The sequence below is a fragment of the Pseudophryne corroboree genome, chromosome 5 (assembly GCF_028390025.1).
Source record: "Pseudophryne corroboree isolate aPseCor3 chromosome 5, aPseCor3.hap2, whole genome shotgun sequence".
Taxonomy (NCBI): Eukaryota; Metazoa; Chordata; class Amphibia; order Anura; family Myobatrachidae; genus Pseudophryne; species Pseudophryne corroboree.
Window position 1 is genome coordinate 117,474,167 of NC_086448.1, and position 21,572 is coordinate 117,495,738.

At 45.4% G+C, this 21,572-nt stretch overlaps 1 protein-coding gene across 13 annotated transcripts in view; it reads left to right on the forward strand.

Moving 5' to 3' along the window:
- The window catches only part of KIAA1217 (KIAA1217 ortholog), a 1,254,604-nt gene that overhangs the window by 1,081,165 nt on the left and 151,867 nt on the right, over nt 1–21,572 (forward strand). For 12 of the 13 annotated variants that reach the window (XM_063921607.1, XM_063921603.1, XM_063921600.1 and 9 more), the window contains one exon: nt 9,340–9,433. In XM_063921607.1, the coding sequence (XP_063777677.1) occupies nt 9,340–9,433 (94 nt within the window). Of the gene's footprint in view, nt 1–8,754; nt 8,858–9,339; nt 9,434–21,572 lie in introns of those variants that run through there. The other variant, XM_063921613.1, reaches the window with a different exon arrangement.

The following is a 21,572-nucleotide window of genomic DNA, read 5'->3' on the forward strand; positions in this document are numbered from 1 at the left end:
TTTTTTCACGTGTCCACCCCTGAGAGGGAGCTTCTGGTTTGCGTTCCGCAGTCGAACACAAATGCTGGAAGTGCAGCAGACGGGCTGGCAGATTCGTTATCGGCCCTGCAGATGGGGCAATTGAGCTATCCAAGCGGGAGCTTACACACTATCCTAGTGGCCGAATCTGCCCCTGATGTCACAGTACAGTGCCCACAGTTTACATTATGCCACATTAAAGTGCCCCAGTTCATATTACGTAACATTATAATACCCTCCAGTTCATTTTATACCACATTATGTTGAGCAGTCCAAGGGGCTTAACTAGACACTGCATAATGGAGGCGCCAAGGCAAAAGTTTGTAAGGGCTACTATGTTCCACTCAATGGTGAAAAATGTATCTTACTTGGACAGGGAAGTTGTCCCCTCTCAGTGCCGGACCCCATAGCAGCTGCACTTCCTGCACGTACTTGTATGGTAGCTACACCCTTATCTTTAACTTAGTGTGGTAGTGGGCATTTTGTGTATAAGCAGCACTTCTGTGGGAATTATGTGTATAAGTGGCACTACTGTGGTAATTATGTGTAAGGGGCACTACAACTGTGGCATTATGTGTAAGGGGCACTACTACTGAAGAGTTGTGTATAAGGGGCACTACTGTGGGCATTGTATATAAGGGGCACTACTGTTTGGCATAACATGTATAAAGGGTACCATTGTGTAACACAATGTAAATAAAGGGCACTACTGAGTGATGTAACCAGAATAAGGGGAATCACTATGTGGTGTACTATGAATCAGCGGCACTACATGCAGTGTAATGTAAATAAGACTGTGTTACTGTGTGGTGTAATTTGAATTAGGGGTACTATTATGTGACTTATGTGACCATGCTGCTTCTTTGTGAGATCAATGTCCCTTTATAAAATATGGAAAGTAGGGCACTAATTTATAGTTTGCAGGGGCGTCAAGAAAACACTAGCACTGACTCTAACTTCGCTTAATGTGAGGGTAGCTGCAGGACCACTTTAAGCCCTGCAGCTACCACATGTTTCTTGTAGTCTTTCTGTTCTCACTGTAGGAATTATTCCCCATATTTCAATCTGCACTCCTATAGTGCTGCAATCTCCAATGTGTGATTATGTGCAAATTCAGAGTAAAATCACAGTGATTTAGGATTACATTGCCAGAGTTGCAACACTTTTGCAACGGCACATTGCGGAAACCCCTGATTGAATTGACCCCTAAATGTATGCATTTATTAGTACAGAATGTGTGTATGGCAAGTTTGTATGAAATCATCTATCTTGTAGGCACAACGGCCTATAACCTTTATGTGCAATTCATCATTCTTCTTTAACAAGATATTCCTGCCATTAATCCCTGCTATAGACAGATTCAGAGCGTAACCTCTTGCTCTAGAACAGAGGTTCTCAAACTCGGTCCTCGGGGGCCCACACAGTGCATGTTTTGCAGGTCTCCTCACAGAATCACAAGTGAAATAATTAGCTCCACCTGTGGACCTTTTAAAATGTGTCAGTGAGTAATTAATACACCTGTGCACCTGCTGGGTTACCTGCAAAACATGCACTGTGTGGGCCCACGAGGACCAAGTTTGAGAACTTCTGCTCTAGAACCTTGGATCTCTTTATAAATATTTGTCAACACACCAAAGATTTCAGTCTGTTTTCACTGAGCAGTATTTATGGGAAGCCCCCATCTCACACCGATTCTACAGACTTGACTTTAAATGCTGAAAAAGGAATATGGGCATACATACAGTGGTGGGATTCAGCCGGTTCGCACCGGTTCTTCGGAACCGATACCTAAAGTTAGGTATGGTTCTTAGAACCGGTTGCTAATTGCGTGGGTGCTCCCGGGCCAGAGCACCCATGGACCGCGAGGAGCACCCATGGAACCCGCCGCTGCCCCCGCAGTAGATTGAGACGCGCTGGGGGCTGCGGAAGTGCTTCTGTACCATAGCAATGTAAAAAAAACAACCAAAAATGGCCGCCGCCAAGGAGGAGACAGATGCTAGAGGTCACATTTGACCTCTAGCGCCTGTCTCCTCGGCGGCGGGCATTTTAAGAGTTTTTTTTTTTACACTGCTGTGACTGCTATGGTACAGAAGCGCGTCCGCAGCCCCCAGCACGTCTCAATCTACTGCGGGGGCTAGCAGTAACCACTGAAGTCCGCACCCACCCTTCTTAACTTTACTGGGGCAGCGGCCAGGAGATACCTGGCAACACGTAGGAAACCCCTGACAACGCGCAGGAGACCCCTAGCAATGCGCATGAAACCCCTGGCAATGCACAGGAGACCCCTAGCAACATGCATGAAACCCCTGGCAACGCACAGGAGACCCCTAGCAATGCGCATGAAACCCCTGGCAACACACAGGAGTCCCCAGGCAATGTAAGTGGCATTATTGTGTGCGGGCATAAAATGGTGTCAGGACCATAACTGTGTGTATCATAATATGTAATTGGCATTACAGTGTGTGGCATAACGCATAATGGGTGTTATTTGAGTATTAAATGCATGAATTATTAAACTACCTTTCGGTATACTTAAAATGGACATAGAACCGGTTGTTAATTTATTTGAATCCCACCACTGCATACATATATGCATGTATATACACACAAATGCACTAAGGGGGCAATTCAGTCCTCTGCAGTGTATCCTCTGCAGTTCCTTAGACACATCATGGAGAATTGAATTGCCCCCTAAAATGTCTGCTTTCATTTGTAAAACTGTAGGCAACATGTAATGTTTTGTGTTTCTAGCTGGGATGTCACGAGAGGCTGCTGCCCTCACCCAGGGAGCAAGTCCAATGAGGTGTCATGGTAGCTACCCCTTTGCAGCTTGCATGGTGCCCCTACGGGATGTAGTTATGTGACTGGCGGTCAGGAGTCAGCCAGTCACAATACCGACCACTACATCCCTCCCGCTCGAAATCCTGCCGGTCGGCATCTCTGACCAACAGGGACTATTCCCACTCGTGGGTGTCCACGACACCCATAGAGTGGGAATAGAACCTGTGGCGAGTGCAGCGAACCACCGAGCCTGCTGCGTTGCACTCGACCCCCACGCCGGACATCTCACAGCCGGGATCCCGGCGTCGGTATTGTGACCGTCGGTCACACATACCCAATCCGCCCCTACTGCATAGAAGGCCCAGGGCACTCAGTATGGTCTTCCTACTCCTCCGGCACTGTTCTGTGACACCACGACGCCACATGTACTGGGGCTGCGGGGGCGAGTGGTGCTGGCCAGGGGAGCCAATATTCCCTGTTGCCCCATAGCATATATGATGAAGAAAAAGAAATCCTATCCCCACCAAACAAAAAAAAAAAAAACCACACAATTGCAGACTAGACAGAGCAGTAGGTGAAACGTTTCTTGCAAGATACAAGAACCTTGTCTGATACAGATGTGTATAGGTCAGTGAACATTGCAACTGCTGAATAAAAAGTTACAAAACTTATTGGGGATGGGGTGGAGATAAAGAATGGAAAATCACTGAGGTTCAGTATAGTAGAAGTCTATAGGTTTTTCATACATCCCCATATAAAATGCACTTTGCTGCAGTGAGTAAAAGCTTTCATAAAATACCCTTCATTCTTTCAGCCGAAAATGCTCCAGCCTGACCTCTGTAGCTTGTAATATTTAATGAGTGCAGTCTAATCTCCTCTGCAAGTTTCCACTAGTTGGTGCTGAAAAGAATTTGTCTTTGTATTGAAGGCCTAGCCCAGCCAAATATTCTGTTTTATTTCAATTCTCACTTTAATTCCCATAGGCAAATCTAGGGCCAAAGTTCAAGTTGCACTTTGTAATGCTTGCAGCATTTTGTAACATTTTCACAAGCTTGTACATAGGTTTTCATACTTTGACAGAACCAAGATAACCTCTAGAGCAGACTTCGGTAACTTGTCTCTCCTGGCTATTGTTGAACTATATCCACAGCATAAAACCACAGGTTACCCATGACTGCTATAGAGGAGTTTGTATTTGTTTACAAACGCAGGCATTTTCCATAAATTATGTCCAACATCAGGACAAAATTGTGAGATTGCCAGTCCTTCCGTTTCAATGGTAAAAGCAGCATTTCTGGAGGGGGGGTTTCCAAATGTTTGCTTTTACAGCAATAGTCACCAGCCCTTGAAGGATGTATAATTACTGCAGCATGTAACAAGCTATAGTCTGCCCCATACAAAGTACAGTTTATGTAATAGTTGGGCAGCTGTATTAACCTGGAGAAGGGATAAAGAAGTGATAAGCGCAAGGTGATAACGCACCAGCCAATCATTACAGATTTGAAAAATGACAGGAGCTGACTGGCTGGTGCGTTATCATCTTGCACTTATCACTGCTTTATCACTACCATATTTGGTGGTCAGTGGACCTTCTCATAAATCTATTGTTTCTGGGAAATGTTTCACCATGCTGTTAGTGCCCATCCAAAAAACTCTATGAAACTTTCAACTATATCCTTCTGAACCTTACTAGGCACTGTACAAAACTGTCCTCCCAAATATTAGCAACATCTAAATCCCTCTGCTCTTCCCACCAGTTATATCACTTAAAGACCATATATGTCTGGCATAAAGTATCCATGGTGTAAAAGTGTACTACTGTACTTCCATGAAAAGTAGAACATTTTTGGACTGGTCTGGTCTCCTTTGTTCTTCAGTTAAAGCCAAAAGCAGATACAGCCAATATGCTCCTATATTGTTAGGCCACAGCCAACCAATACATATGCCATGCCCATATTAATCTTATGTTATGCACCTATAATGGGACTACGACCTGCAAGCTTTAACTGTAGTTGGAACGAAAATAGATGCAAGCGCCAAACCTAGTATAAATACCAGACTTATTTGCAGTGTTTGGACCTTCTGTGTTTAAGACTCATCAAGAAGTCATGAAGAAGTCTTACCTGTAGCGCCCCCCACCGCCACTACCCCAAATTTTCTAGTTAATATTTTATTATTTACTAATATTTACTTACATAGCACAAGCATACTCCGTTGTGTTCTACACTTGGGAACAAAACAGTAATAAAGCAAGACTTGGTAATAACAGACAGACACAGAGGTTAGAGGGCCCTGCTCGCAAGCTTACTGTAGGGAAATAGGCATTTGATACACAAGGATAAGTGCTACATATTGCATATTGGTCCAGGCAGATGGAAGGTTACTGTTGGCTTTTATGACTTTTGGAAGGTCATATCACTTTCTCATGATGATAGAAGCTTATTTCAGATAAAAGAAAAAGTCTGATTTGTATGAATAATACAGAAAGTTCTCATACAGCTATAATTTGGTGTGTTTAACTGATCCACATGATACAACCCTGGGCTAATAACATGGTGCTGTCAGCACAGTCAGACACGCAATGCTCATATAAATATAATAAAGCAGTTAGTCGTGACCTTGGTTGCACTTTTGATTTCAATTAAACATGCTCCAGAGAAATTACATGAATTTAGCATGTTTACCCTATAGGATAACGCCACACAAGATTATGGCCCTCATTCCGAGTTGTTCGCTCGGTAATTTTCTTCGCATCACAGCGATTTTCTGCTAATTGCGCATGCGCAATGTTCGCACTGCGACTGCGCCAAGTAAATTTGCTATGCAGTTAGGTATTTTACTCACGGCATTACGAGGTTTTTTCTTCGTTCTGGTGATCGTAGTGTGATTGACAGGAAGTAGGTGTTTCTGGGTGGAAACTGGCCGTTTTATGGGTGTGTGTTAAAAAACGCTGCCGTTTCTGGGAAAAACGCGGGAGTGTCTGAAGAAACGGGGGAGTGTCTGGGCGAACGCTGGGTGTGTTTGTGACGCCAAACCAGGAACGAAACTGACTGAACTGATCGCAGTTGCCGAGTAAGTGTGGAGCTACTCAGAAACTGCTAAGAAGTGTCTATTCGCAATTCTGCTAATCTTTCGTTCGCAATTTTTCTATGCTAAGATTCACTCCCAGTAGGCGGCGGCTTAGCGTGTGCAATGCTGCTAAAAGCAGCTTGCGAGCGAACAACTCGGAATGACCACCTATATGTATATGGTTCTTCCTTGCTCACCGTGCTGTTTAGTGGTGATTGGTTGCTGCTTTGCTTTGTTGTATATTCTGGTCTGTTTGTGTAAAATGTACAAAATAAAAATGCACTTGATTAAAAACACAGTTTGACATCAAATACAAAGAAATAACATAAGCCCTACACTTTTAGTTACATCCTACGCTCCAAACACAGGGAGTGATTCAGGCCCAGTCACTATATAGTGGAAAACGCAAAGTATCGATGTTCGCATGTGCAGTATAGTCCTGTGTCGTTGTATATAGTATGGCTGCAGAGCTGACGTCAGTTGATTGACAGTCTGCAGCCATATTGGGGCAGGCAGCAGAGCGGCAAAGGTCTGTGTTTCACAAAACAGAGGCGTATAACCTCAGTTTTTGTGGGAATGCCAAGGCCACGGTATCCATTTTCCAAAGGAGATTTCCTGGCCTTAGTGACAGAGCTGTCTATGTAACCTCATGGGTTTCTCAGCGATGGTGTCGCAGGTGATCAGATACTGTATCCTCGGATGCAACAGGGGATCACACATGCAGGAGGAGTCTACTTATACTAGATGCCTCTTGCTGCATTACCATATTTAAGCATCACTGCTGTTTCCAAGTCATACTTGCCTACTCTCCTACAAGTTGTGGAAGACTCACGATTTTTTGGACAGTCTCCACACTCATGGAAGAGTGGCAAGATCTCCTGCATTCCACCCACTTCCTGGTGAAGCAGGCAAGATGAGGAGATTATACCTGGAATTTGCAGGTCAGCGAGGAGGATGGGGCTTAATTGTGAAAATGTGCACATTTAGCCCTGCCCCCTGAATAACTGCATTAGGGGGCCCTGACAATGCAAGCAGTGTCTCCTTTCTGGGAGAAGCCTTAAGGTAAGCAACAATGCTTCAAGTAAGCAGCAGCCATGCTCTTTCCAACCACATCAGAATCACACCTACAGAACAGGAGGAGACAGGGGAGATAAAGGCTGCATGATTTTACTAGGCAACAGTTGAAGTGTCAAGCAGGTTGAGCAGAGAGGCGTTTGGTGTGTGACTGACTGTTGGATTATATTTTAAATATTCGCCATTGTAAAATCATTCAGGCATTTTCCTGCTTTTATGCCATGTGTAGTAAGGAGTGCTGCTGTGTGTAGTAGCGGGTGCTCGTGTGAGTGTAGTAATGGGTTCTGCTGTGTGAGTTTTGTAACAGGTTTTGCTGTGTGAGTGTAGTAATGGGTTCTGCTGTGTGAGTGTAGTAACAGGTTTTGCTGTGTGAGTGTAGTAATGGGTGCTGCTGTGTGAGTGTAGTAACAGGTTTTGCTGTGTGAGTGTAGTAAGAGGTGCTGCTGTGTGAGTGTAGTAACAGGTTTTGCTGTGTGAGTGTAGTAATGGGTGCTGCTGTGTGAGTGTAGTAACAGGTTTTGCTGTGTGAGTGTAGTAAGGGGTGCTGCTGTGTGAGTGTAGTAACAGGTTTTGCTGTGTGAGTGTAGTAACGGGTACTGCTGTGTGAGTGTAGTAGTGGGTTCTGCTGTGTGAGTGTAGTAACGGGTTCTGCTGTGCGAGTGTAGTAACGGGTGCTGCTGTCTGTATGTAGTAACGGGTGCTACTGTGTGAGTGTAGTAACGGGTTCTGCTGTGTGAGTATAGTAACGGGTTCTGCTGTGTGAGTGTAGTAATGGGTTCTGCTGTGTGAGTGTAGTAATAGGTGCAGCTGTCTGGATGTAGTAACGGGTTCTGCTGTGTGAGTATAGTAACAGGTTCTGCTGTGTGAGTATAGTAACAGGTTCTGCTGTGTGAGTGTAGTAGCAGGTGCAGCTGTCTGTATGTAGTAACAGGTTCTGCTGTGTGAGTGTAGTAATGGGTTCTGCTGTGTGAGTGTAGTAACGGGTTCTGTTGTGTGAGTGTAGTAACGGGTTCTGTTGTGTGAGTGTAGTAACGGGTTCTACTGTGTGAGTGTAGTAACAGGTGCAGCTGTGTGAGTGTAGTAATGGGTGCCACTGGTCATGCTCCCCCACATCACTAGTCACACCCTCGGCGACCGCATATAATAGGCCCTTTGTAAATTTCATCTCCAGGCCCATGTGGACCTTAATCTTGCACTGCATGTATGGAATACTGAGCTGGGAAATCTGTTTAGTTTGCCAAATTAAAATGGTTCTGATGGGGAAGTGCACATCTGAGGACCAACCACAAGACACCGTCTTTTCTGATTGGTATTCTCGCTAACTTTTCCACTTCCCCAGGGAGACCCAGGGCAAATGGCTGCATGACTAGACAGTGTAACTTTAATGCTACCTCTTTAAACTGAACTAAATATGAGGCAAAGTACACTACAGCATAATGCAAAATGTTTTGGCAGAACTAAGTGGTCCTATTTCATTGCAAAAAAATCACTTTGTGCACAGAGATTGATGCAGTGAATTAATGTAGTATTTAGAGGCACAAACTGCGTTATAAGGACTAAAATGAGACCAACCCAAAACATTCTTCTATTTTTCCCCTCTGGAACGTAATCTGGTTAAGGTCAGCCCCCAGAACTCTGTGTCTGCACCTGGAGCAATGGAATTCAATCCTCAGTTAGAGAGTGTCCCATTCTCTGGCTCTCATCTGTTGAGGAATGTCTCTCCTGAAGGCGTTTGAAGCAAACCTACACTTTTTTTCTTTGTTCTTTCTTTGGAGCTGATTAAATTTTACACTGGATAAGAAAAAAATTCTGTCCAGTTGCTCCACAGAAGCCGACGTTGGGTTTGCAGTCAAGCTGCAGGGTGTCTGGAAGCTGTAATGCAAGAAAGAACTAAACATGGCAGGAAGATTCCACTGTAAGTTGGTGTCAGCAGCTCTGCTCTAAGTTATATTATTTCACATATTATGTAAGGATTATGCGGAACAAAGGCGCAATTGTGCTGTCCGCTGGTGTGCATAGCCAGATAAGCAGCTATGTGTTAGCATATCTCATGTGTTTGCTTTGAACTGACGGAGAAGCAATTGAATATTAACTAAAACTGGGAGAGTTTATGGTTAAATGCTTCTCCCCTTCCTAGGTCTGCTTCTATTCATATTACAGTCTGCTGAGCCCTGCACCACCTGATTCCACAGGGTGTGGAGTTGTTTGGTCAGGCTGGAAGTTCTCTGGGAAGGCAGAACTGCTACATTTCTCTATTTATACTCTCCTTTCCTGAGACATTACACAGCTACTCACAGCCCCTCTGTCCTGGGCTGGAAAATGATGAAGTCAAATATTTAAAGGGGATATCTCAAGTCTTTGTCTTCTGCTACATATATTCATGTTTTTTGCTTACAGGAATATTCAAGACAGATCCTTTCTCAAAGTTTACAACAAAGATCCAGCTCAAGCGTTTAATCACACTCCCAGGACGGTCAATGGAGACGTAAGGGTGAGTGCTTTGGATTCAGATGATTTGTTCATTAACTCTGGTTGTGCGTGTGAGCCCAGCCAGGGCTGAATTATATTTGGTGGTTGCACAAGTCTGTTCTGTAGTGCAAGTCATGCTCCTAAAGGACAACTAAACTCACATTACAGGTTTCTGTATATACAAAACTGACACACACACACATTATATATATATATATATATATATATATATATATATATATATAAACAAACAAACAATAGCAGAGCCGGCACTCCACACTGTACATGTACATACTTTGCGCCCGGTGCCCTCCAGGTGTATTCGGCCAAAACGGTCAGTCACCTTACATAGCAAGATAGGCGGCACTGACGACGACTTGAAATAATCACACGGACCCCAGTAGAGAGTTCACCGTTTCAATCTTGTTATCAGATCGACGAAAATCTGATAAGATTGAAACGTTGAACTCTCTACTGGGGTCCGTGTGATTATTTCAAGTCGTCGTGAGTGCCGCCTATCTTGATATATATATATATATATATATACCATACTATCCCTTTAAAGTGGGACACAGGTTCTGTGGTTGATTAAAACCAGTATAAATGCAGGATTGATGTCAACCAGCCGCAGAACCTGTGTGTTTCATGATTCATGTGTTTAAAGGGATAGTATGGTAAGTATATATATTATACACTGGGGAATTCTTGTCTGTAACCTACCGAGTGGCACTGCAAGCTGACCAATGGGGATCATTGATCCCTGATATGAGCCCTGTCTGGGTGCTAGCTAGTAATGAGTGAATTGGAACAGCAGAGGAGATGAGCACTGGTCAGTATGAGCTGTAATTTGTTGGGCTACATTACAGACAGTGTTGAGCTGGAATTAAATGCAGCCAGTGTAATAGCTGGGTGGTGATGTTGATGACCGTAATAATTATTGGCTGCGAGTGGGATAGCCGCATACTCTATTTTTGTTGCTTACTAATTGGCAACTGTTAATTGCAACTGTGGACTTTGCTTGTGCTACAAACATTACTAATGCAAACTACAATGGTGACTTGAATAAAGAAATATAACAACATTTTCTGGAAAACGTGTCCCTGGCCGTTCAAGTTTGTTGCCCTCCTGTGCTGGGATGAAGTCTCATTTGTTTCTTTAATGTATGGCCAGCTGCAAAGTACTTCTCTTATTCTGTGGACTACTTTGAGTATCTGCTCAGAATCTGTATTATTTATTTTAGAGGGGCTTCCATTTATCATAGGAGTATTATAATAACCCTGTCGCTCCTTATAGTAATATTTTGTTGGAACCCCTCCCCTGATGCTTCACATATGGCCGGGACCTATACCACTCACGCTTCGGCGCTGCTTCGCTCTAGCCGGAAATGTTAATAATAAAACATTTGCGCCCCCCCTATTTTATACACGACAAGTGAAAAGTAGCTGTTTCCTAAGAGTCTGACCATCTAAACATACAGATAAATGGATAAATATGTACACTTGTTCCTGGTAAGAAGTAGAAGTTCAATATAAATGATTTGTGGTGATTCAACATCAATAGTAAATATTCTGGATATAGTTGTGGTAACAATGGCATTTTGTTGATTGTAAGTAACATTGCAACTAGTTTGTATGTATTCCTTGTATTGGTGAAACTCAATGATCAATTTATTGCATAGATTTACTGAGAGTTACATAAGTATTTGATAAGTGTGAAGGCTGTTAAAGCTGTGCTTATTTATATACAATATTTCTTTTTTTTTTTTTTTTGTATATGTCTGTGTGTGACAACCTCACAGCATGAAGACAGGGGATGTCTTCTGTCTTCACGCTGTGAGGTTGTCAGTTGGACCTGTCTTGACAAAGACCCCTGCTGTGGGCCGAAACGTCGACCATATCGAATTGTAAGATGAACATTGATGTACTAATAAACTAATTTTATCTTCTGAATTTGGTGATCTCTCTGTCTGTCTCTCTCTCATTCCGACCCTATTTCTGCAGTTTCATGTGTGATGCTTTGCAAGACCGGCTCCAGGCCTACTAGCACCCTGAGCGAGAAAATGTAAAAGTGCGCCCCCCCCCCCCCATGCGCGCGGCGAAGGTGCGCTCGTGGAAAAGTGGGTGTGGCCTCTGGAAAAGTGGGCATGGCCTCGTAACTTCATATCATCAAACTATAAATATATTTTCACACAATTAGCAGCCTTACACATAGCCACAGTAGTGTTCCTTACACACAATGTCTCCAGTATAGTGCCAGATACACATAATGTGCAGTGCCAGATAGACATGACATGCCCCCCAGCAGTGCCAGCTACACATGACATGCCCCGCAGCAGTGCCAGCTACACATGACATGCCCCGCAGCAGTGCCAGCTAGACATGACATGCCCCGCAGCAGTGCCAGCTACACATGACATGCCCCGCAGCAGTGCCAGCTACACATGACATGCCCCCCAGCAGTGCCAGCTACACATGACATGCCCCGCAGCAGTACCAGCTAGACATGACATGCCCCGCATCAGTGCCAGCTACACACGACATGCCCCGCAGCAGTGCCAGCTACACATGACATGCCCCCCAGCAGTGCCAGCTACACATGATAGTGTTCACTTTTTAGGGCATGGTGCTGATCACAGGGAGGGCACATTTTTAAGTTAGGAGGGCAAAATGATGTACATACTGTAATGCTTGTTGTTCCCATACCTATATGCTAAAGCATGGACAGCAAAAATTAAGGGGAGTTACTTTGTGGGGAAGGTACGTGGCCACATAATAGTGGCAATTTGCATTACACCACACAGTAGTGCAGCTAATACACACTGCACCAGGTAGAACCTCCTATACACTTTGCGCCAGGCACAGCACTGAGACACATTGCACCAGGGAGAGCACCGAGACACATTGCCTAGCCACAGACGCCTAGCGGGAACACTACATGACATTCCCCCCAGCAGTGCCAGCTACACGTGACATGCCCCCCAGCAGTGCCAGCTACACGTGACATGCCCCCCAGCAGTGCCAGCTACATAAATGGCCACACAGTGCCAGATATGCACCCACAGTTCAGATACATAAATGCCCCCAAAGTGCCAGATACATAAATGCCCCCACAGTGCAGATATGCCCCCCACAGTGCCAGATACATAAATGCCCCCACAGTGCCAGATACATAAGTGCCCACACAGTGCCAGATACATAAGTGCCCCCACAGTGCCAGATACATAAGTGCCCACAGTGCCAGATATGTCCTCACAGTGCCAGATATAAAAATGCCCACACAGTGCCAGATATGTCCCCACAGTGCCAGATATAAAAATGCCCCCACAGTGCCAGATATGCCCCCACAGGGCCAGATACATAAATGCCCCCAGTGCCAGATACATAAATGCCCCCAGTGCCAGATACATAAATGCCCCCAGTGCCAGATGCATAAATGCCCCCAGTGCCAGATACATAAGTGCCCACAGTGCCAGATATGTCCCCACAGTGCCAGATATAAAAAGGCCCACACAGTGCCAGATATGTCCCCACAGTGCCAGATATAAAAATGCCCCCACAGTGCCAGATATGCCCCCCAATGCCAGATACACATGTCTCATGCCCCCAGTGACAGACATGTTCCCAGTGCCAGATATCCCCCCCCCCCCCTCACCTGCCCCCGTGCTGCTCACCGGTCACCGCGATGGTTGCTGAGGCTGCTGCTAGGTGCTGCTCTTTGGCTGAGGGCAGGGAGGAGAGCGCAGCGTGCGCCTCTCCTAGGAGCCCTCAATCTCCGGCGGCGGTGTACAGGTTCAACTAGGCGCCGGTCCGCAAGCCAATCAAAGCTCGTGGTCCGGCAGCCAATCAGCCTCAGCTGCCGGACCGCGAGCTGTGGTTGGCTCACGGGCCGGCGCCGTTTAGCGGGGAGGGGAGCCGACTGCAGCTGTAGCAACGGCTCCAGGCTCCAATATGGCGGCCAGAGCTAGCGGCGCCCATAAAGTGTGGCTCCCTGTTCGGCCGCTCTATTGGAACATGCCTGGAGCCGGCCTTGATGCTTTGTGAACCTTGGAGATGAGCTGTACAGTATGATGTCATAAAATAATATTTATTTGTAATCCATCTGATTATGTGTGCTTTATATAGTGCTCTACATAGTAATTGGGCTTGTTACAATTATGAAGGAGAAGTTGATCATTGTGACGGTTTCCGGCTCCCATTGATACCTGCCCATGTAATCATCTCATGTGTTTCCCATTACACTGCATATTCCTGAGCATCTCTTCTGTAAGACATATGTGAACTGGGTGTGGTATGGCTGACCGATGGTCTCCTGACCGCCGGTCAGCATACCGACGGTGAGGGGCGAGTGCAGCAAGCCCCTTGGTGGCGACCGCATGGGTTTCGTGGACACCCACGAGTGGAAATAGTCCCTGTTGGTCATCATGCCAACCATCGGGATAGTGAGGGGGCAAGATTTTGGGGGAGGTCATGTGACCGTTGGTGTGGCTGACCGCCGGTCACATGAATTCCACCCAAGTGAACTAGTGCAGTATGAGCCTGGCATGTAGTCTTCACATATCTAATGGAATTGGCTCATTGCTCGTCTCTGTCCCTTATCCGTGCTGTGCACATGCACTTTGTGTTAGTATAATAAGAAATAGAATTGTTGTTTTTTGGTAGCATGTTCCGTCTTTGTTGCGAGACAATGTAGACATCACTATTACACTTCTACTAGTGTTGTTTAACTGCAAGCTGATGAACATAATAGAGGGGCATTTATCAAGGCAGATGTATCAGTTTACACCGGAGCCGGTCCCTGTGATGTGCCCCGTGTGCTGCTGGGGGTGCTGCGCATGCGCGGTCACACTGACAATACATGCACTATGGCCCATTGCCGGCGGAGGGTTCCAAGGAGATCCTACCGGAACTACACCAGCGATATGTAGCCCATAGGCTACAATGAGCTACTGTCATCTTCAACAAATATTATTTGATAAATGGGGCCCTTAGTCTTTGTTACGCTGCCTGTAAGTGCTCGTTATCACTGCATGCCGTGTCACCGGTGTCTTCCAAACACTAGTGGGCGATCAGCCTTTGGATACTGTTTTTGGGCATGTTGTTGTCATTTTCATTCGGTCCCCATGATCGTGATGCTGATAAACTTGTCATTATTCTTGTATTGGTTGATTGCTACTCTGTTAATTACACCATTAAAGGAGAATTAAATATGCATGCATAATTACCATTGCATTAATGAGAAGAACACACTGTGTATTTATGGCAAGCTGCTAATAAGTAAAACGTGTTACAGATGTTTGCATAGGGTTGAAGAGTTTATACCATTAAGTGCTACTGTCCCTTTAAAGCTGGCATGCAACTAAAAGTTCAGGTCACTACACCTGTTACGCATGTGTCGGCACCCCTCCCCCCCCCCCCCCCCCCCCCTCTCTTCCTGCCTGCCTGCCTTTTGATAAATGGTCCATTTAGTGTTATCAGCTCTGCTGATTCATACACTCACCATGCTGTGGGTAATGTACACACACTGGATGATGTCAGTGTCAGAACACTCCTTATAATACTTTTGATGTTTAATAACAGTGCTGTAGAGAAACAACAGACATCTATGATTTGGAAGTGCTAGCTGCTCGCAGCAGGAGAATTAGAGGTTAGTAGACGCTGTGGGGTGGATGGATTCCTCCATAACATGTTTCACTTCTGTAAGTAAATGCTATTTCATAGAACAAAAGGAAAACCATGAGATAAGAATACAGAACTTTTTGTCCAGGTACTGACTGGAAACATTTACCCTGGGGCCAAACACAAATAAATAGTCTGGCCTCTTCTAGCAGCTGGAAAATGGGCATGGTCAAATACCCTGCGGTCCTGGTTTATCTAATGCGGGTGTATATATATATATATATATATATATATATATACACACACACACACACACACACACACACAACACATTGATGTCGGTTGATGTTGTCTACCCCTCTCCTTTAGAATGTAAGCTCTCATGAGCAGGGCTCTCTTCCCTCATGTGCTTATCCTTTTTCTTATTTTAATACTCTTCAACTGCACCAAATCCAGCAGTCTTCTGCCACCTGATACTTATTCCAGTGTCATCTGCTGATGTAGCTATGTTTATTTACCCTGTATTGTCCTATATTGTCATCAACTGTAAGTTAGTGTTTTCCTGTTTGATTGTTTATGTACTCTGTAATTGGGTGCTGCGGGACCCTTGTGGCGCCATATAAAGGATAATAATTATATTCTAGTCCCTTATACACAGAATATTCTAGTGTTCAGTACTGAGAGGAGTCTAGTAATCACTATACCATACAATACAGAGCCATTTCTGATATCCAATATACAATACAGACAGCATTCTTGTGAACTCTATTCAATGCAGAGAGCATTTTGGTGACATATACAATATAGAGGGTTTTTTAGTGTCAATTATACAAAACAGGGACCATCTTGGTGATCAATACACATTGTTTACAGCAACCTACCATAGTGTCAAATATACAGACAACATTTTATAGACCACAATACAAGTCACAGTGTATACTTGGTAACCACTTTGTTCTGTAGGTCACAATACAATGCAGACCTCTGTATCTCTGGTGGCTTTACAATGCAAAACCCAGTTTTTGACTATACAATGTTCCCCCATCCCAACCAATGTTGGCTGAAGAATGTGCACCCCCTGGACCCTAAAATATCAAGTCTTTAGATTGCCTACCCACTAAATATTTTATGTACGATTTTGCGGCCCCTTGCAATCTCTCAGCACATTGGAGAAAACTGTTGTCATCCAGAGTACTAACAAGTTCCTGGGAAGCCATGTTGAGATGGCCCTTCTCCCCACATATTTAATGGGGAATGGTCATCTCGACATTCTGGTTGGCTCAGTGCCCAGGCTTATTTGTCATTCACCTAACAATGTTGGGGCCATTCAACACCCTGATTAGTATATGGCCATCCTGACCTATTGATTGATGATTGGCCAGCATTAACCATAAAATAAAGTGCTGGAACCTGTCTACTGGATATGACAGATGCCTCTTTCAGCACCCTGGCCAACTGGCTAATGCTATTCACCAATCAGACAGCATGCTGCAATCTCCGAAAACTCTTGATTGGTGAACGACTGGAGCTAACCACTAATCAGACTTCTGGTCTGGCCGTAATGTTTAGAGAGAGACCAACCTGGGGGAGGAGGACATTGGATTGGATGTTTGTCTGGCATCTTTGTGAATAGCAGTGAGGTATGAAAACCATGCCTATTATAAAATGCTTTTTTTTTCTGAGTTATTGAGGATAGGATGGAGTTTTATGTCTGAGAGGAGAGTGAGCTCAGCAGGCCCAGTGTGAAAGCCAGTTGCCATGTGAAAGATGAAACACCTTTTGGAACAAAACAGAGGTTCTTTGAAATAGTAAATTTCAATGTGCAGTTTCCAACTTTCCTTGAAGCCAATCCAATATGCCAATGTGCCGGATCTGTTTATTCTCACAGCATTTTCAGCCATCAGTTCTCATGATAAAGAATAAAATTTAGAAAGATGCTGACTCCAAATTAGGAAATGTCAGCAACAACCAATTAACATGAAACAAAAGGCTCACTATTGCATTGATTTGCGAAAGCTAGCACAGCACATAAACATGTTTCCGATCCAAATAAAAGCTTAACCAGTTTCTAAATCCTATGTGGCTCTTAAATGGACACTTGAGAGGAGTGTGACCAGGGATGGGTGCTTATTGCACGCCTTGAGGAAGGATCATTGTCCAAAACATGTTGGCGGCATGTAGGTGCGGATTCAGGACAAAATGACAGGGGGGGCACTGTAGATATGTAACAACAAAATCAGGACGACACTTGCAGCATCAGTGTAATACAGGTCTTTACTCAGCATCAGTCATACCCTTTTCAGACAGAAAAGTCTGAAAGTCCCGCCAATTACCCGGCATTTCAGTGCCGAGTCGTTTTGCCAGGACCTGCCTGACCCCCCTTTCACACAGACATGCAAATTAGGTAATTTGCAGATCAACACGGGTATTTTGTCTGTGTGAAAGGGTCAACCCGTGTCATAATTCCCGTGTCTCCGACCCTGGTAAATTCCTGGGTCGAAGTCCCGGGAATTACAACACGGGTTGACCCTTTCACATAGAAAAGGACCCGCTTGTTTCATGAAATTACCGGGTGGAACTGCTTCACCCGGTAATTTCACTTTCTGTCTGAAAGGGGTATCAGACACCAAGTGGAAGTAACAGGAGACAAACAGTAAGTGAGTCACCTCGGCATGACATCATCTCCCATGATGCACAGCATGCATTTACATCCCCCCTTTCAAACTAGAAGTATGCAGAACATAGATGAAACAAATGCAACAATGTGACAATGTTGGCGTGAACAAAAGAAAAGGCATTATACAATAAAGTCTTGGAACTTTGGGTTGGGTTTGGACACACGGCCCGATCTGGTAATGGTACACTGGGAACCTATAGGCATGTCTGCTGTGACACCAGAGGGCTCTATTACTTCAGAAGTGGTCTCTGAGGAAGGACTGTCCATGCAATGCGAATCATCACTGACATTGGTTGCAGCTGTGGTAGAAACTGATGAGTCAAGCTGTGTAGAGCTTTCTTCAGGTACACTTAACAGATGGCGGTGGTTGCGTTCATAGAGGGCATTATCAGACTGTACCACGTAGCTATTTGGATGACCTGCAGGATGCTGAACCACTGCCATTCTGTCAAATCCTTGCTCGGTTTGCATGCGGACAGGCTGGCCTGGAGACAGTGGTGGCAGGCGGTATGCTGATCTCTCTTAAGAAGCTTTTCAGCCATTCTGCGCTTGCTGATGTTCTCCCATACCTGTGTCTCTACTCTGGGTTACAGGAGCTGCTTTGCCATTGGGATGCCTGTGCGGGTGCGCCGTGCTAATAGGCACGGTGCAGGGGATGGAAGTCCATCTCGGGGCGTTTCTCAAGTTTAACAGTGCCAAGTATATGTCCGATCCATCTCGTGCACACTTCTCCAGTAGGTGCTTTGCAGAGCGGACTGCACGCTCTGCCAATTAATGTGACTGTGGGTAGTGTGGACTACTAGTGATGTGCTGGAAGTCCCATGTATTCGCAAAGTCCTTGAACTCTCTACTCTTGAATTGCATGGCATTATGAGTGATAAGCTGCTGTGGGGTGCCATGTGCTGCAAAGTGCCTCTTCAGCTTTGCAATGACCATTTGACTTGGTGCTGGGCAAGTAGTTTATCTTGAACCATCCTGAATAGGAGTCAACTAGTACCAGGTACTCCTTCCCCCTCCATTCGAATAGATCAGCCGCAATAATAGACCACAGAAGATCAGGAATGTCATGGAGCAGCATGGGCTCCCATGGCAGGTATGGATGCAAGGCATTACAGGGTGCACAAAACGAGACAGCACGGTCAATGTCACTGTACATGGAGGGCCAGAATGTGGTTTCATGCGCCCTACGCTTGGTAGCCTCCAGGCCGGGATGGCCCTGGTGCATCTGCTGGGTGTAGAACGTCTGAAGGGCAGCCAGAATCACGAAGCGATGACCCCGCAAGATGACACAATCAGACACGGTGAGCTCATCTCTCATACAGTAGACGGAGCGAAGGCAGTGCAGCAGTTCCTTGGAAGAGGATGGCCAGCCGTTGAGAAATAAAGCAGAGACACGCTGGCAAAGATCATCTGCAAGTGTAGGAGCACGCAGATCTTCCAGCCGCTTGGTAGGGAGCACCTCCACAGCCATGACCTAATAGTCATCCTCAGCAGCGTTCATGTCAGTAGTCAAAAGGAAGGCTCGAGACAGAGCATCAGCAACGTACATTTCTTGACATCCAGGTTGTACTGCTGCAGCTTGAGCATCATGCCCTGAATACGGGATGAAGCAGAGTGGATGGGCTTCTTCAATATGGTAATGAGAGGCTGATGGTTGGTTTCCACCGTGACAGGATGGCCATAGATGAAGTCATGGAAACGGTTGCAGGCGAACACCAGTGCCAACAGTTCTTTCTCAATTTGTGCATACCTGGTTTCAGTGTCAGTGAGAGCACTGGAAGCAAAAGCCACCGGTCTGCGGTGTTGGAGGCACACAGCCCCTAGACCACTCTGTGAAGCGTCGGCAGAGAGGACTACCGGATCATGCACGTTGAAGTATTGCAGGACTGGTGGATTTATCAGCATGGTCTTCAATCGATCAACAGTAGCCGTGTGTGCGTCCAGCCAGCACACACTGCTGAGATATATATATATATATATATATATATATATATTGTAAATGAGTAAATCAGTGCGCTTGTCCAAATTGTGCGAAGTACCTTACTGTAAAAGTGCAATCTAAAGTCACAAGTAAATTTGGTCAAATGACCAGTCCAATAAAAGAGTTCTTCCAAAACTCGTGTTAGGTTTAATTGCCAAACAGTCCACACTTTCCCCGTTTTAACGGGTGGCTGCTCAGTTCTTCAAAAAGTGCCACTAGGTATGCGTAGCCCAAAAGGGAATCTGAAAATAGAGGAAGAAACAGCAGAGCGCCTATAGTGTAGTATCCTTTAAAACAGTTTTTGTCACACGCAAGAATAATATTGCGTACCGGATTACGGCTTGACACAATGCCTATCGATCCCCTGGTCTTTTAGTCCACGTCTCTGTCGGAATCTACCCTGTAATGAACCAAAGCCTTCTGATCCTATGGAGTCAGTTGAGACAATGCATCAACACCTGTAGAGTTCTGTTGTCCCACAATAAAGAAGCCCTGTCGGATGATCACAGTCCCAGCAGATTATACCGACAGTCCCAGCAGATGATACCGATGTCGGTATCATCTGCTGGGACTGTGATCATCCGACAGGGCTTCTTTTTTGTGGGACAACAGAACTCTACAGGTGTTGATGCATTGTCTCAACTGACTCCATGGGATCAGAAGGCTTTGGTTCATTACAGGGTAGATTCAGACAGAGACGTGGACTAAAAGACCAGGGGATCGATAGGCATTGTGTCAAGCCGTAATCCGGTACGCAATATTATTCTTGCGTGTGACAAAAACTGTTGTAAAGGATACTACACTATAGGCGCTCTGCTGTTTCTTCCTCTATTTTCATATATATATATATATATATATATATATATATATATATATAAAATCACTGAGTCCTGGTGGAGTAGCTGCCGCAAAGGTGCCGTGGTTTCACTGTATTGCGGAACAACTTTAGACAGGTAGTTGGTCATCCCCGGGAAGCGCTGCAGTGCCTGTTGGTCAGCCGGAAGTGGCATTTGCTGGATGGCAGTGATTGTATTCAGATCCGGTTTGACGCCTTGACTAGTGAGCATGTGGCCCACGTACGCCACTTCTGTAACTCTAAACTTGCATTTGTCTGGGTTGAGGTTCAAAGCACGGGCCCTTTCAAGTACCTGGTGCAGTCGCTGGTCGTGTTCATCCTTGGTGCAGCCCCACACCAGGATGTCATCGACGATGATTTCACAGGGATAGCCTGCAAACAGTTGCTCCATGCAATGCTGGAAGACCTCGCTGTCCGTAGTAATTCCATAGGGAATGCGAAGGAAGACATACCGCCCTATCGGGGCCATGAAAGCGGTGAGCAGGGACAAAGCTCTGTCCAAAGGGATTTGCCAGAATCCGCACTTTGCATCCAGGGTACTGAAAACTGTGGCACCTGGCATGTGAGCAATCACTTGCTCGATGGTGCGGAAAGGGTGATATGGACGTAGCAGTGCTTTGTTCAAGTGTACTGGATCAATACAAAGACATACAGTCCCATCCTTTTTTGATGCGGCCACCATGGCGGACACCCACTGTGTTGCTTCCTCTCTGGGGGCAATGACACCCGATATGACACTGCACTTCACTCCTGAGTCTATTTTGACTATGGCCACCTTGTTCATATGCTTTGTTCTTAGTTTGATAAATATTTCACCCCTTTTCATCCAAGTGGTCTACACTATCACAAACTGTCATGCGAACTGATTCACACCCTGACTCCATTTCACCCTGGTTAATCCGCCGAGGTGAGCGGCTATAGCGCGACTCAGACTGTCGCTTTATGGAAGTTTGATCTTTGGAGCAGCAGCACCTTGCAAAATGATTCCATTTGCCACATGCATTACATCGTTTATCATATGCGGGGCAGCTT